The sequence below is a fragment of the Diceros bicornis genome, chromosome 35 (assembly GCF_020826845.1).
Source record: "Diceros bicornis minor isolate mBicDic1 chromosome 35, mDicBic1.mat.cur, whole genome shotgun sequence".
In the NCBI taxonomy this organism is placed as follows: domain Eukaryota; kingdom Metazoa; phylum Chordata; class Mammalia; order Perissodactyla; family Rhinocerotidae; genus Diceros; species Diceros bicornis.
The window spans coordinates 9,284,405-9,302,114 of record NC_080774.1 but is presented as its reverse complement, the minus strand read 5'-3'; the positions used below and the strand labels follow the sequence as shown (position 1 = coordinate 9,302,114).

General features: G+C 51.6%; 1 protein-coding gene across 1 annotated transcript in view; it reads right to left on the bottom strand.

Annotated features, from left to right (window-relative positions):
* Positions 1 to 855: 855 nt before the first annotated feature.
* The window catches only part of CCDC63 (coiled-coil domain containing 63), a 30,482-nt gene continuing 13,627 nt past the window's right edge, over positions 856 to 17,710 (bottom strand). The window contains exons 4-10 of the mRNA XM_058532270.1: positions 17,323 to 17,504; positions 15,854 to 16,035; positions 14,907 to 15,127; positions 9,123 to 9,197; positions 6,297 to 6,489; positions 4,538 to 4,741; positions 856 to 1,053 (exon numbers count right to left, since the gene is read on the bottom strand). Of these exons, the coding sequence (XP_058388253.1) occupies positions 902 to 1,053; positions 4,538 to 4,741; positions 6,297 to 6,489; positions 9,123 to 9,197; positions 14,907 to 15,127; positions 15,854 to 16,035; positions 17,323 to 17,504 (1,209 nt within the window). The 3' untranslated portion in view covers positions 856 to 901. The remainder of the gene's footprint in view (positions 1,054 to 4,537; positions 4,742 to 6,296; positions 6,490 to 9,122; positions 9,198 to 14,906; positions 15,128 to 15,853; positions 16,036 to 17,322; positions 17,505 to 17,710) is intronic.

Below are 17,710 nucleotides of genomic sequence, written 5' to 3'. Positions count from 1 at the left end.
ACAGAGACACACACAGATACAGACACAGAGATAGAGACACACACACACAGAGACACACAGACACACACAGAGACACACACAGAGACACACACACACAGATACAGACACAGAGATAGAGACAGACACACACAGAGACACACAGACACACACAGAGACACACAGAGACACCCAGAGACACACACAGATACAGACACAGAGATAGAGACACACACACACACACACAGAGACACACAGACACACACAGAGACACACACAGATACAGACAGAGATAGAGACACACACACACACAGAGACACACACACACACAGAGACACACACAGATACAGACACAGAGATAGAGACAGACACACACAGAGACACACACACACACAGAGACACACACAGATACAGACACAGAGATAGAGACAGACACACACAGAGACACACACACACAGATACAGACACAGAGATAGAGACAGACACACACAGAGACACACAGACACACACAGAGACACCCAGAGACACACACAGATACAGACACAGAGATAGATAGACACACACACACACACACAGAGACACACAGACACACACAGAGACACACACAGATACAGACACAGAGATAGAGACACACACACAGAGACACCCAGAGACACCCAGAGACACAGACAGAGGCCCCGGGGCGGCCGTCAGTGCTCCGGCCCCCTGGCCCTGCCCGACTGGGGCGGCCGTGCCGCCTCCGCCTCGGGGCCCTGGGCCCGGCGGCCTCACACGCTGCTGCCCCGCTGCCGGCTGCGGCCCCGGCCCCCCGCCCTCTACCCCGGCCCGGCCTGGGCGCCCCCGTCTCAGTGCTGAGCGGCAGGAGGCCGGGGCTCCGCAACAAACCTTTATTCTCTCTGGTCGTGGCACACACGGGCCCCTGCACTCAGACGGTGACCCTCTTCTTGGGCCTCGGGTCGTCCCCCCTCTCGGGCCCGCCGTCCAAGAGCGAGTCCCGCTCCCGCGTCCGGGCCTCCCTGGCCGTGTAGCTGCCGAGCACCAGCTGCCGGAGGCTGCCGTGGTCCAGGGGCTGCTCCGCTGCGGAAGACGGGCTCGGTGAGGACTCGGGGCGTCAACCCAGCACAGGCGGGCTTCCTCCCGGAGCCCTGCCTCACTGCCCCGGCCAGGGATGCCCGAGCCTGGTCTGAAGTCCCTCCACAGTGCCGGGGGTGGGACTGTGGACATTCTCGAGGTGCAGGGACGGGGGGATAGGCAGAAACATACTGCTCATGGATGCCCAGACAATAACTGTTTTTTCTCCCAGACAAGGATGTAAAGGTGAGTTTCGTTTAATATCAAGGAGACAGGGCCACCATGTGCAGTTGTTCAGGACGCAGACTGCACAAAGACACCTGGTGGACACAGGTGAATGGGTGGGCTGAAATCCAGCCCCTACTCAATTGCCAAGCCATGTCCACCCAGAGAGAGGGGCACTCTTCCTAATTAATCTGCTCAGAGGGGTGCCTCTTCTGAGTCACACAAACGAGCTGTAGAGGCTGGTGGACTAAGAGAAGCCAATGTTTACCAACATTCCCCAGAAGAGAAGTGAAGACGTCATCCGGAGGCTCCTGTCCCTGTGAGGACGGTGTTCCCAGCCGCTGTGCCCCGCCACCTCCTCGTTCAGGAAGTCACAGGGCCGAGGGAAGCGGTGCTACAGTGGCTGACACCAGACCCCGAGCTCACTCCGGTTGAGCTGCAGTCGCCTCAACTGAATCCAACAGGAGGCATGTGTGTTTGCGTGTGAGTGTGTGTCTGCACCCACAGGCGGGGCAGTCCCCTCCCTTCATCTGTGGCACACCTGCACGCTGCTCAGAGAGGTGGCGCAGCTTGTTAAAAAATCTATTTTTGTTCTCTGATTACTAAAGTCACGCAAGGTCAGTGTAAAAGAAAACTTTAAATACAGAATTCTTGAACTTAGAAATGCAAAGTTCTCGGGGCCGGCCCAGTGGCGTAGTGGTTAAATTCACATGCTCGGCCTCACTGCCTGGGGTTCACCAGTTCAGATCCTGGGCGCGGACCCACTCACCGCTCATCAAGCCGTGCTGAGGCGGCGTCCCACATAGAAGAGCTAGAAGGACCCACAACTAGGATATACAACTATGTACTGGGGCTTTGGGGAGAAAAAAGAAAAAGAGGAATATTGGCAACAGATGTTAGCTCAGGGCCAGTCTTCCTCAAAAAAAATCAATTTTAAAAAAAGAAACTAAAAAATAAAAATTATTAAAAAAAAAAAAAAAGCAAAATTCTCTGCAAACCACCGCCCAGAAATACTAGCTGTAAGTCAGCCTATACATCCTGTTTTTATGCATAATTGAGATACCGCCCCTTCCCTCCCTCTCAACTCCTTTCCCTCCCCTCCTCCTCCCCTCTCTCTCTCTCTCAATATACATATGTGTCAGTTTTGTCTTGGACCCTTGAATAAGTTTTTCTTGAAGCATCAATTTCCACAGGTGAGATTACAGGTTTAACAGGTGTACCCATTCCTCAGGTTCCCATGTGTGTTGCCAGACTGCCTTCCAAAACCCAGGCGGGGCCAATTTTGTCCCCATCCTCAGAGAGAAGGGCTGGGTCCCCGGGGAGGGGAGAGTCATGAGCTTCTGCCTCAAAGGGAAGGAAGACCAGCGGGCCAGCGCTCGGAAGGGCCACTGTTAAGCCTCTGGCTTCCGGCATGAACTGAGTCTCAGCTGCCTCAACCATGGGACTGGGGGACATGGACGGGGCAGGGCCACAGGAGGTCACAGTTGGAGTAAGACTCAAGGGCACAGGAGGAGGGTGAGAGATGGGATCAAGGAGTCCTGTGTGCCCGCAACTTGCCAATTTGGAAAGTTTGGACATTTTAAGGTTCATTTTAAAGGGTCAGGAAGTAGTTGTGATTTTTAAAAGTATCCAGGATAATTAAAGTTCAGGATCTGTGGCTGGGCCATTGAGCTGCAGGGTGGAGCATCCTAAAAAACCAAGTCAAGTGGCCACAGCCAAGACGATACCCAGGGGAACTGATGGTACCCAGGAAACTGATGGTATCCACTAGAACTGTTCGTACCCACTGGAACTGATGGTACCCCGGGGAACTGATGGAACCCACGAGAACTGATGGTACCCAGGGGAACCGATGGAACCCACTAGAACTGATGGTACCCAGCGGAACTGATGGTACCCAGGGGAACCGATGGAACCCACTAGAAACTGATGGTACCCAGCGGAACTGATGGTACCTAAGGGAACTGATGGTACCCAGGAGAACTGATGGAACCCACTAGAACTAATGGTACCCAGAGGAACTGATGGCACCCTCTGGAATTGATGGTACACAGTGGAACTGATGGTACCCAGAGGAACTGATAGTACCCAGGGGAACTGACAGAACCCACTGGAACCGATGGTACCCACTAGAACCGATGGTACCCACTGGAACTGATGGTACCCAGCAGAACTGAGGGTACCCACTGGAACGGATGGTACACATTGGAACTGATGGTACCCAGAGGAACTGATGGTACCCAGAGGAACTGATGGAACCCAGTGGAACTGATGGAACCCACAGTAACTGATGGTACCCACTGGAACTGATGGTACCCAGAGAACTGATGGTACCCACTGGAACTGATGGTACCCAGGGGAACTCATGGTACCCACAGTAACTGATGGTACCCAGTGGAACTGATGGTACCCAGCGGAACTGATGGTACCCAGCAGAACTGATGGAACCCACTAGAACTGATGGTACCCAGGGGAACTCATGGTGCCCACTGAACTGATAGTACCCGGGGGAACTGCTGGTACCCACTAGAACTGATGGTACCCAGGGGAACTTATGGTACCCAGGGGAACTGATGGAACCCTCTGGAATTGATGGAACCCACTGGAACTGATGGAACCCACTGGAATTGATGGAACCCACTGGAACTGATGGAACCCACTGGAATTGATGGAACCCACTGGAACTGATGGTACTCACAGGAATTGATGGTACCCAGGGGAACTGATGGAATCCACTGGAACTGATGGTACCCACTGGAACTGATGGAACCCACTGGAATTGATGGAACCCACTGGAATTGATGGTATCCAGGGGAACTGATGGAACCCACTGGAATTGATGGAACCCACTAGAATTGATGGTACCCACTGGAATTGATGGAACCCACTGGAAATGATGGTACCCACTGGAACTGATGGAACCCACTGGAATTGATGGAACCCACTGGAATTGATGGTACCCACTGGAACTGATGGAACCCACTGGAACTGATGGTACTCACTGGAATTGATGGTATCCAGGAGAACTGATGGAACCCACTGGAATTCATGGAACCCACTGGAATTGATGGAACCCACTGGAATTGATGGTACCCAGAGGAACTGATGGTACCCACTGGAACTGATGCTACCCAATGGAACTGACCATACCCAGGGGAACCGATAGCCCACGAACCCACAGAGAGAGCAGCACTGCCGACCTCCCGGCACAGGCTCCCTAGGACCCTGACCCAGTGACCCACGAAGACCGGGGGGAAGGACTCACCTTCATCCAACCTGTCGCTGAAGGGGTCAGCTCCGAGCACCGGGGGAACGACCTTGACGGGCTCTGCAGGCTTGAGGAGGGCAGAGCCGCCCCAGAAAGGGTTGATGAAGGGGGGCGGGACCTCGGTCTCTGACCCCTCCATCTCCAGGATCCGCTTGTAGGACTCCAACAGCAGCAGGTCATTGGCCCTCTTCTCAATGACGGCTGGAGAGAAACAGCAGAACCCAGATGGCTGTCAAGACGGGGGCTCCCGGGATGTGGGGGCGCCCCTGCTACAGGGGAAGGCAGGAACGGGGGTGGATCACGAGATCCTATAGGGTCAAGGGTTTCCCTTGGGTTACATCATATGCATTCTCAAGGGGGCAGCATCACCCCCTAGAGGGCAAAATTTGGTTCTTGAGAAGCCAAAAATATCTGACTCGAAGTCTAAAGCACAGGTGTACATACAGGACATCAATAGCCATGCAGTAAATGACAGTATTAAAATTTCATTAGGAAAGAAACGTCTACAAAGGCTCCTTAGGGCATGATAATGAAAAGAAGGTTGAGAAACACCAGTTACACTAAAACTTGGGAGCCACGGGCAGCCCCGCCTTAAACTACTGACTTTTCCCCAGCGCTCTCTGTCTCAGGCTGCGAGGCCTTCGCCCATGCTGTTCCTTCCACCTGAAATGCCTCTCCGCCATCCTTCCCAGAATAGCCCCTACTGGTGTTTGAAGGCAGGTCCCGCCACCCGCAGGAATGTTTCCCTGACCCTCCTCGTTTGGGGGAGCTGCCCTTCCCACTGTGTTTCCTAGCCCCGAGCAGTCACCAGAGTCGATCATTCACTCGTTGACTCATTGATTCATTCCACAGACCTCTGGACGCCCAGCACGCCAGGCACCGCGCTAGAGGCCACGGACGCAGAGAGGAAAAACAAGCCCAAAGAGGCGGGCCCAGCCCGAGGGAAGCGCGCACACTTCAGCGCGCGGGGGATGGAGACACAGGAAAGCTCAACAGACGCACGCGTGTATCCCGCACCGCCCAGATGCTCCTCATCGCAACTCAGCAACCACCAGACTTGGAAAATCTTTGAATGAACCTCACACTATCTGTCCTGTTGCTATTCTCTCTGAAAATCAGGGACCAGATGGATTTGCATCTGGAACTTGCTATCGGATCTCAAGACTCTCATAGATTCAGAGAGTGACAACTACCTGGGTGAATGTTAAATGATAGGACATCACCAGAGGGGATAATAGCTGGGGGGGGGGGCAGTGAACGATAGGACCTCAGGAGAGGGGATAATGGGGGGGGTGGCGCCAGCTTCAGAAGGGGCAGTGGCGGTGTTTTTGTAGATGCCCTTTATCAGGTTAAGAAAGTTCCCTTCTAGTTCTGGTTTGTTGAGAGTTTTTATCATGAACGGATGTTGAATTTTATCACATGCTGCTTCGGCATCTATTGAGATGATCATCTAGTTTTTCTCTAAGAACTGTTAATTTATTTAATTCTCCCAACAACCTTATGAGGTAAATACTGGATTTACCCCTCATTTTTTTTTTAGATGAAAAAAACTGAAGCACAGAGAGGTTCCGAAAGTTGTCCAGAGTCACACAGCTAGTTAGAGTAGAACCAGGATTTGAACCCACGCAGGCTGGCATTAGCGCCCACGTGCTTCTCCACCGGGCTCGCTACCTCCAGAAGAACAAGCCCTCGTGCCTAGTCACAGAAAGCTCTGGAAATGGTTCCTAAGAGTCCAGTGGGCCCCAGCTTGACTCACCAAAGTACTGCGGGAGGTTGGCATCGGTGATTTTCCCCGTCTCCCCTAAGTGCACCAGGATCTTGGTGGCGTCACAATTGATCTTCTTAAACAGATTCTCCACCGAGCTCTTGAGATGCCCCAAGGTCTTGTCGATCTCCCTGCAGCTGTCCTCGTACATGTCCGCCTCCTCCGTGGTCCTCGTCAGTTTCTCCTGGGGGCGGACCCGATCCCACCCGGCTCAGCCAGGCTGCCCCCTGAGCTCCGCCCGTCCACGAGCACTCTCGGTGGGGAGGAGGGCTTGGGACCCTCTGGAGCCAGGCTTCCCCAACTGCAGTCAATTTAATGGGCCTCAACGGGCATTTTTAAAAAATGAAACAAAACAGACCAGAAAAGAAAGGAACAGAAAATGCTAGTAGACATTGCGAGTAGTAAGGGTAAATATCGTTTAACGTAAGTTTTGTTTCACTTACGTATATGTGAGTGTGTCTGCGTGTGTACTGGATTACAGTATTTTTTCAAAGCTGGTGACTCATTTTTTAAAAACTGTGGCCCATAGAAAGAAATACAATTTACCTTGCAGCCCAATAATATATAGATACATACATGTGTGTGTGCGTGTGTGTGTGTTTATATACATTATCTAATCAAATGAAATTAAAGTTTCACAGGTCAAAATTCTTCGCGGGTACTAGTATTTTCTATTCTGTTCTGTTCTATTCTGTCTTGTTTTTAAATGCTGGTTACAATCCAACAAACTGATTTCACCACCCACAATTTAAAACAGAGGCTCTCAAAGTGGGGTCCCGGGATGGGCAGCATCAGCTTCCCCAGGGAACTTAGAGAAGCAATGTGACCTTGGCTTGAGTTGTCCTGTCTTGAGGTGTCCAAGTACCCAACCTTGGGCACAGCTCTTTACTGGGGCAATTATTTAGTAACACGGTGAGGGAGACTTGTGGTTTTACTGACTTACAGGACAAACAACATCATGACAGCCACGCCCTGCAGTGTGCCAAGCGTGCACACACGTGATTTATTCAACCTTCACAGCCCTAGGAAGTGAGAGTGACGATTATCCCATTTTACAGGTGAGAAAACGGAAGCTCAGAGAGGTTAAGCCACTTTCTTGAAGTCACACAGCTAGGAAGGAGCTTTCCTGAGAGGCATACCCGAGTGTTTGTTCCCCAGGCCTGTTTGCTCAGCTCCTGTGTTGCTCCCTCCTGTGAAGGGACAGGTCCCCCCACTTCTCCCAGAGGGGCAGGAGACAATGACACAGAGGGCGTGTGGAAAGGTTCCAAGAATAGAGCAGACAGAAGTGATCTTCAGCAGAGGCTGAGAAAAACGGGCTCTGTGAGGCCACTGCTGTGAAGACAAATTCTCCGTTTAGAGTATTTGCATCTGCAAAGAGGCCTCCGGAAGTCATGCTCAACCCAGAGGAGCACAGAGCGGAGAGAGGACCTCAGGCAGAGGTGGGGCGATGCGGAGCGGCCCCCGTCTCAACCCTACGGGAGCATCTGGACGCCCTGAGCCGAGGACGGGGGCCCAGGCGTGTGCCCAGCCTGGGGAGGGTCTCCTCGGGGCGGCCCTGCCTGGAAGTCTCCTTCCCCACACCCTGCCCTGGGAGAGGCTCGAGGGGCTGCAGGCGCTCTGCTGCCCCCAGTGGCCCCGCAGAGAAGGCACTGGTGTCGCCGTCCAGCAGGAGCACGCCAGGAACAGAAATAAGGCGCCGAGAAGGGAAGGGAGACCGCCCAGGAGCAGGTCCTGAGCCAGGAACTATCGGACAGAACAGGGCTTTGCCATAAAACTCTCTGGGCTCATTTCTTTGTCAGGCGTTTGCTATCCATTCTCCCCTTACACCTTAATAACAAGACCCCGATTATATTTGGGGTGGCAATGTGCCCAGCTAAAAGTTATATTTCCAGCCCTACTTTACAATAGGGATGGCCAGTGAGATGTCAACACAGAAGCCATTGGCTGAGACTTCAGGGAAAGAGTTTTTAAGCTGGCTAACTCAGTTAGCAAGGCCTTTTTTGCCTCTCTCACTTTCTTCCTGCCTGAAATGTACATGTGAAGGCTGGATCGTGGGCAGCCATAAAGCAACCATGAGGCATCCTTGGGGAATGTAAGCCACACACTAAAGATGGCAAAACAGAGAGGAGGAGCCTGGGTCACTGACGACATCATGACCAGCCCTGAAGTGCCTATCTCCAGACTTATTTCTTAACAAAGTAAATGAACTTCTATCTTGCTCAGGCCATTGTTATTTGGGGTTCCTGTTATTAGCAGCTGAATACAATGCAAAGCTCACACAGTATCCCAGCTCCATGATGCTGGTCAAGTGACTTTACCTCTCGGAACCTCAGTTTCCTCATCTGTAAAACGGAGAGATCAGAGCACCTCCTTCACAGGGCTGTGTGAGGAGTAAACGAGATAGCGCTGCCAGAGCACATGGCCCAGTGCCTGGTACACAGTAGTTACTCAGGAAACGTTTGCAATAAGTATTATTGATGGAGAACAGGCCACAGCCAGGACAAGCGGGAGAAGAGTAGAGGCTGAGGGAGAGGCGTGTCTGGAGTTTGCAGTCGGGGATGAAATCACAGCACGAGGGCCTGGGCTGGGCTCCCTGAAGTGGGGAGTCTTGAAAGTGGACAGAGAGACCCTGGGGACAAGATTCCGCAGCAATGTCTGGGGTAGAGGAAGGACACGCCAAGACGTGACCCAGGCCACTAGAGTCATAGGGTGGACGTCCTTCTCCTCCTGGGAACCAACCGACAGGCCCCTGGCAGGCAGGCAGACAGACAGACAGACAGCAGAGACGCCCGCCTCGCTCCCCCCGCCCGGGCTCACCTCCAGCTGTCTCAGGACCGAGCGGCCGTCATCGTGGAAGGACTTCTGCTGGGCTCGCAGGTGGATGATCTCATCCTGTGCGGAGAGAGCCAGACCGTAAGGAGAAGTGGGGGCCCCTCCCACCACCCCGACAAATCAGCCTGGGCCTCCAGGAGTCGACGAGGATTTGAATTATCCGTTTCAAGGAGCCCCAGGACCCCCAGACCCCTCCTATGCCCACGGAGGTCCTTTCTGATGTTTCTTAATTAAAAGAAGGATGAGGGCATGGAGGGTGGGTTTCTGGAGAATTTTCTAGAACAGCGTAGTCAGTAGAATTTTCTGCGATGGTGGCGACGTTCTGTATGTACCGTCCGGTAAGGCAGCCACTAGCCACACACGGGTATTGAGCACTTGAAATGTGGCTAGTGCCACAGAGGAACTGATTTTTAAATTTAATTTAATTTAAATTGGTTTAAACTTGAATTGCCACGTGTGGCTGGAGGCCCCCGAGCAGGGGTGCTCAGGCCCAGTGAGAATCAGAATCTCCCGGAGGTTTGTGGAAACACAGACGGCTGCGCCCCGCTGCCAGAGGCTCTGAGCCAGGAGGTCTGGGGGGGCCCGAGAACGTGCCTTTCTCACAAGTTCCTGGGAGACGCTGCCGCTGCCGGTCCAGGGGCCAGATCTGACGACAACCCCTGGGCTGGAAGAGCGGGTCCGAATATAAAGGCACGTGCCTTCTGACCCAGCAAGTCCATCCCCAGGAAGCTGCCCCGCGCAAACAGCAGGACATGTGGGCAAAGACGGCTGCTTGCGGCTGGCCATTGTGCCACTAATTACAACGTCCCCCAGTTAGGGACATCCAAAATGTCCACTGATAGGGGGTCAGTTACACCAATAACGGTACATTCATATCACGGGGGAAAGGGTCTCAGATAAAAATATGGTAAATTGCAGATTCCTGGCCCATTCTCAGAGGATCTAGGTTTGTAGGGATGGGATGGGTCCTGGGGATCTGCATTTTTAAGAAGCATCTTGTGATTGCACCACAGAGGATCCAGGGTCCCCAAGAGCCATTAAAAAGAACATAGAAGGGGCCAGCGTGGTGGTGTAGTGGTTAAGTTCACACGTTCTGCTTCAGCGGCTCAGGGTTCACAGGTTCGGATCCTAGGAGCAGACCTACTCAGCGCTCATCAAGCCATGCTAAGGCAGCGTCCCACATAGAAGAGCTACAACTCTACAACTATGATACACAACTATGTACTGGGGCTTTGGGGAGAAAAAAGAAAAAGAGGAAGATTGGCAACAGAAGTTAGCGCAGAACCAATCTTCCTCAGCAAAAAAAAAAAGAACATAGAAGATGTTGGGAGGCATCAAGGAAGAATTGTTGGGAAAAACGTTCAGAAACCAGCAGGAACTCTAGTACGACCCTGGTATTATAAACGGGCATCTAGGTGTGTGTGTGGGGAGGGTCTGCAGGGGTGAGTGTGAGTGTGTGCGTGTGTGCCAGAGTGACACACTCTGTCTTCATGAAGCAATGTCACCAGAATCTGGCATTATCTCCCAGTGGTGATTTTGTGACTTGCACTTTTTCTTTATATTTTTCTGAATTACATTTTCCCTGAGGCATAAATATGATCTCTCCAATCAGAAACATAATTATTTTATTTTGGGAAAAAAAATTAAAAGAAGAGAGCCTTCCAATCTTTAAAGAAAAAAAAAAACCCCAAGAAGGAACTCTGCCAAAAAGATCAACCAGTGCTATGTCCAAGTGATGGGATTCTGCTTGATTTTGGGGTTTATATTTATACTTTTTAATATTTGCCAAATTGTGTGGATACCCGAGTCGAATGGTGTTCCTCCTCTGCTCAGAACTCTCCCACGGATTCTGTTTCTCAGAACAACCACCAAAAACTCTTCCAGGAATTTGCTCTCCCCGACTCCCAAGCCATCCCTGCCTCTCAGACATGGCCTCCTCCCCCTCCTATCTCTCTCTCCACGCCAGGTGCCCTCATGCCTGAGGCACTTCCTGCCTCAGGACCTTTGCACTTGCTGTTCGTGCTGCCTGGAACATTCGTCCCCCAGAGATCTGCACAGCTTATTCCCTCACCCACAAGTCTGCTCAGATCTTAACTTCTCAATTGCCCAGGCCATCACCTGCTGCAGAACCCTCAGGACCTGCTCCACTTCATCTTTTACCCACACCACATCTCGCTTTCTAACACACTCTATAATTTACATATTTATTAGGCTGTTGTTCATTGTCTGTTTCTCTCCGTCAGAACAGAAACTCCATGAGGTCAGGGCTTTGTGTCAATTTGTTCACTGCCACGGTACTAGCGTCCAGAACAGTGCCTGGCACACAGTAGGGCTCAATAAATACTTGCGGGATGAACAAGTATTTAAAAGAACATTTTTTTCAATATATGACTTCATATACTATATAATAATCACTATGTTAAGTTTTAAAACCATCACCAAAAAAAAAAAAAAGAATTCAGAAGGAAACATATCAAAATATCAACAACGATTGTCTCTAGGTAATGGGATAATGGGCAATTTAAAAAATCATACCCTTAGGTAGTTTCCAAATTTCCTACAATGAGCATATCTTTCTCTTATAAGATTTTTAAATTATTAAGCCTTCCCATTGGAAACAAGTGTTTTCAGGACTTATTCAATAGGCGTTTGAGGCTCTATTTAAGTCCCAAAATGCACAGTTATTAACTTAAAAAAAGACCTCAGAAGCTACTGTTCTGGTCCAAACATCGTGCCACAGACGGGGACACTAAGCCCAGGGAGGGCAGGGACTCGCCCATCCTTCATCAGACACGCTCGTCCTACGCCCGAGACGGCTGTGCAGCCAGGAGAGAGGGACCCTCACGGAGGGGGGAAGATCAAGGTCACTTCTGCTCAGGAACCTTTTCCTGGTCGGCTCAGTCTGCGACTGGCGTCCTCACATCCTTCTGCTATGGCTTTTCTCCGTCATCCCGCTGACGGCATGTAAGGTGCTCCCTCCTGGAAAATGAGGGTTCAGAGTCCTGCCCACTCCCAGGTCCAGGGGGACCACCCCACCCTCCTTCCTTCAAATCTCTGCCCCCAAGACCCTCCCTGCAATGCCGCAGATGGCCACCAGAGGGCAGTGGCGAAGCGCCTGAACTGGGGGTCGCAACCTCAAAGGCCCTCGGGGCTCGCGGGCCTGGATGCCTCGGACGCACGAGCAACTCAGACTCGGCTGTCTCGGCGAACGTGGGCGAGTGGCCTGGCCCGGTTTTGGGGGCAGGGTGCTCAGCATCCGGCGGGAATGTGGGCTGGAGTTGTCAGATCTCATTTTCCAAAAGAAACCAGAAATCCAGATTTTCATGTGGAATATCCTGATTTTTTAAATGTGGTAAAAATTGAGGGGTGGAAGAGACCAAGCAAAAGAAGAATGAAGGCAGGATTCAACCAGTTTACGACCTTTGACCCCAGCCTTCTAGGTGGGGGTGACATCAGATGTTAGAATTCTAATTGTTTTTAACTTTTCTCTCTCTCTTTTTTTTTTTTTTACCTGAACCCTATTTTGAGCAGAGGTGCCACAAGAAGCAAAAAGGTAAGGTCCTGGGCACCCCCTCCGAAGACGCTCCCCACCCCTTCATCCGGGACTGCTCCATGTTATCTGTTTTCTATACCGGTGTTTCCTCCTAACTGGGTTTCAACAGAAATGTTCCGTAGCTTTTTTATAAAAGTTTGGAACATACTGCTCTAGTCCAAGTACATCACGGTACAGATGGGGAGACTGAGGCCCAGAAAGGGCAGGAGTCTGGCCGTCTTTCTTGTCCTGATGCCAGAGACAGGCTGTGGGGCTAAAGGACGGAAGGAGAGTCCGCAAGAGGAGTGGGAAGGTCACGTCAATTACTGCGGAGGGACCACTTCCTGGGGCCTCCCCGGTGTGCAGGGCAGCCCTGGGCCCTGGGAACGCAGAGGGAGTACGCTGGGGCGCTGTCCTCTGGAAGACCGCCTTCCAGAAAGGGGACAGAGGCTTCCCTCCCCCACCCCCCACCCCACTCCTCACACACACCGGCTGGACATTCTCCATGTGTCCCCCTGCCCCAAATCCACCCACCTCCCCGACTCGCCCTCCGTCCCAGGCCGGCAGGGGCTGCCTGCCCTCTGGCCCAGGTTGGGCCAGCCAATGGGAGACACCAGGGAGATGGGAGGGTGGGAGGGGGGTGAGGTTGGGGCGACTTGCCCACCCCCTGGCAGGTCACTGGCTTGGCCACATCCCTCCAGGAAAGAGGCACGGACAGCCTTCTCCACACACCTCTCCCCAGTTCCAGAAACTGCTCCCAGCCCCCATCTCACACCCCTTCTGCAACCCTCTCTTGCTGGCCCCGTGCTCTCTCAATGTCCTTAGATTAGTCAATCGTCTCTTTTTAAAAGCTCTCCTCAATGTACCCATTTTGGGGTTGCGTCTGTTTCCTGCGACAACCCTCACTGACGCAACCACCACCATTTTTGTGTGCCGCCTGTCCTATTACTATCTATCACTCTCTATTAGTACCTATTAATAGTTTTCTTGTAATCAACCAATTTTATTATGTTGATCATTATTTGTTTACTGTTATTATTATTACTTATCACCCTAAGTAATCATATCCATTAAATCACAAGTTTGCTCGGCAAGCTATATTTTTCCTAATCCTCATTAAACTTAAGTCATCACTAATAAATTAAAAGGTTTCACCTATATTTTGGCTCCTACTCACTTGTGCGTGCCAGCATCCACGAACCGGCATTCAGGAAATAGTGACATCACAGAAGGAAGTGGCTCCCCTTGTCATATAAACAGGGAGGAGTGAAGAATTCCCAGAGGAGGGGACATGCGTGCAGGGTCAGGTCTAAAGAGCAGTATTTCATCAGAGGAAAAGCAGGGGGGCGGGGGGGTGTGTGTGTGTGTGTGAGAGTGTGTGTGTGTGTGTGTGTGTGGAGCAGCCCGAGAAAAGCCTCAGAGGAGGGAAATGCATGGGGCAGCTGCAGAGGGCGCCTTGGGGGTTGTGATGGGAGCCAAGCCTGCAGGGGCAGGTTGAAGCCAAATTTCGAAGGGGCTGCCATGTCACACTACGGAGTTTGTTCTCTGTCCTGTGCAGACGGTTCCAAAGGCTGTTTATGTATGTTCTGGGGAGTCAGTAGCGAGGGAGCCAATTAAGTTTGGGAAATTATGAGTTCAACACAGGTAAACAGGTTTCTTTCCTGGAGGACTTGTCAGAGCCTTGACTCTGCTCATGTACCTCAACTCTCTCCAAGATAAACTAACCATCTCTCCTCAGTTCTGTGAAGCTGTTGATAAACAGAGGTCAGCAAGCTTTTAAGGCAAAGGGCCAGATATTTTAGGCTTTGCAGGCCACATATGGTCTGTCTTGAATATTCCTCTTTGATTTTTCTTCTTACAACCCTTTAAAGATGTAAAAAGCCCTTCTTAGCTCATGAGCTGTACAAAAACAGGCCCCGGGCCATATCTGGCCATCACTATAGCTTACTGAACCCCGGATTATAAAACACGCCATGGATTATAAATGTCACTTATTGGAGGTGAGGGGAGATGACCACATTAAATGTCTGTATGGATCAAAAGACAAAAACCAATTTCAGAAAGGTTAAAATGTAGAGGGGAACCCTGGGGGAATATAGTGTTTCCCAAACTGATTTGACCCTGAGGCCCTTTTTCCTGCAGAGCATCTCAAGGAGTGTCCCGAGGAACCCACTTTAAGAAAGGCTGCTGTGGGAGCGGGCGGGTCCCAGTCACGGGAAAAGGAGGGCTGCCCCGACCTGGATTCTCTCAGTCTTCTTGTGCATCGTCTCCATGTCGCTGTTGAGCTCCGAGACGTACGTGAACCGAGCAAAGTTCTCCTCCTCCTTGGCCAGAAACTCCTCAATGAGCTGATTCAGGTTCCCGTCCTCGGCCAGCTTCAGCAGCCGGAGGTGGGCCACCTCGTAGCTCTCCAAACTCTCGCCCTTATTCTTCTTCCCGCGCTTCTTTGCCTTGAGAGCTAGAAAAGGGAGAAGCGTCAACGGTGAGTCTGAAAAGCAACCACTCAGAGCAGTGCCAGGCAGAGAGATGCGCTCTGTATCGTTATCGTTGTGCTGTGGGGGGGAGGCTCAACTTTCCCAGGAGACGGGGTGGGAGCTTCACTCCTTAGTCCCTTCACAGGTATCTAACTTAGCATCTACCACGCACCAGACACCGTGCTGGGCTCTGCAGATACAAAATTCCTGCCCCACGGAGCTTCTACTGGAGGAATCAGACAAAAAGAGAAAAGAAAAAGAGATATCCAAGTAAACAGAAAAAGAAATCCAACAATTACCACTGTGGCCCAGGCAGTGGAGGAGACACAAAATGTGCTGTGATGGGGGAGCGAGGGAGCTGGGAAGGCCTCTCTAAGGAGGTGACGTTTGAGTAGGATGAGGGTCAAGGAAGCCCTGTTGGCAGAGGGCCTTCGACAGGCTCAGAACTTGGAAAATTCAAGGAATCAGAACCAAGAACATTCTCCAAGCTGCGTTCTCTCCAGCCTGACACCTGCAATAGCCCCAACTCTCCTGAACTCAGTCTTCTTTCTCTGATTTGACCTCCATGTGGCAATCAGAAGGATCTTTCTGGATCTTTCTAGGCACGTGACCCTCTTACATGTTGTGGCTCCCTGCTGTCCTTGGGATGGAGCTAAAGCTTCTCAGCATCGTTTAAGGTCTGGTCCCCTCTACCCCTCAGGAGACTGTACCTTCTTCCTTTTTGGCCTGCTCCTCGAACTCGATGCGATCATTCAGCTTGACAAGCAAGAAGGATTTGAGCTTGGTCTCATGGTCATAGACACGCTCCAGCTCCCGGATCTCCAGGTTGTACTGAGAGATGTCCTTCTGCTGGCGGTCCTTCATGGCAGCCATTCGGGCCATGGCTTCCAGCCTGGGCGAGGAGGGTGCAGAGCCTGAGTGTCCAGACGCTCCTCCCTTCTGCTCCCCTCTCCCAGCCAGTCCAGAGGGACTTTCTGCCAATGACCATCACTTCTTTCAATCATGGTAGTTTCTGGGAGTAGAGGAACAACCCTCCTTACCTGAATGACAGGAGCTACTAGCTCTAGACCACCCCCAGGAAATGATTTTTCGATCATCCTCATCGACATCACCATCATCACCACCACCATCGTCATCATCACCATCATCGCCACCATCACCATCATCACCACCATCACCATCATCACCACCATCATCACCACCACCATCACCACCACCATCATCACTACCACCAACATCATCATCACCATCATCACCACCATCATCATCACCATTATCACCATCATTATCACCATTATCACTACCATCACCATCACGATAATCACCACTATCATCATCATCACCATCATCACCAACACCATCGTCATCATCATCACCACCATCATCATCACCACCACCATCATCACCACCATCATCATCACCACCACCATCATCATCATCATCATCACCGTCACCACATCGTCACCACGACCATCATCATCATCAACACCACCACCATCATCACCATCATCACCACCACCATCACCACCATCATCATCACCACCATCATCATCATCATCATCACCATCACCATCGTCACTACATCATCATCACCACCATCACCATCATCACCACTTGTCAATTACTGTGTCCACTCCCTTATGTACATATATTATTATTGAATCCTCACTACCACCCCCAGAGGTCCTACAACAATGTAGTAGTGATGGAGCCAGGATTCAAACCTAGATCTTTCTGACTCCAAAACCTGTGCTCTTCACAGCCAAAATATATGCCTCTTGCCCCTGTGAGCATGAATCCAGGAGATAACCCAGACTGAGAGACTCCTAGGGCCAGCGGCTGGGGACCTTGGGGAGATGGTACAACAAAGGTTTGGATCTCAGCTCCACCACATCTGCCATCTACCTGGATCTCAGGCAGGTGTTTTGGTGTTTCTAAGCCTCCATGTCCTGGCCTGTAAAATGGGGGTAATAATCCCTAAGGCAGTTGTGAGGGTTGAAATAACACCCAGAGCCCTAGCATCACACCTGGCACAGTCAGCGCTCAGAGTTATTCTGGTGACGACTTAAGGTTCCTCAACACACAAGCACAGGGGACAGAGGTGGTGCAGAGTAGGAAGCTGGGTGCTAGGCAGGGGGCTAAGAGACACGTCTACCCCAAGGTCTCTCCCGCAGCCCACCTCTGCTGGTAGGCCTGAGCAGACTGCTCAATGGCGGTGTTCATGGTTTTCTTCTGCATCAGCAGGCGCCGATGGAGCTGCTGGTAGACGTGGTCATAAGCAGCCTTCTCGTACCGCAGGTCCTCGATCTCCTTCCGGAGCTTCGCGTTGGTGGTCATCATCTTGTCAAAGTGCATGGTCACCTGTGGGGAGGGCCATGCTTCAAATCAGGGCTCACTCCTGGGGCATGACAGAAGCTTCCAGAAGGCAGTGGGAGGGTTGGAAGGTCTTCCCCTCACTTCCCACTCCCAGGCCCATAGACAGAACAGCAACTGGAGTGCTGCGAGAGAGGCTTGAGTTGGCCACCAGCTGGCTAAGCAGCCTTTGGCAAGTTCTATTGTCCTGGATT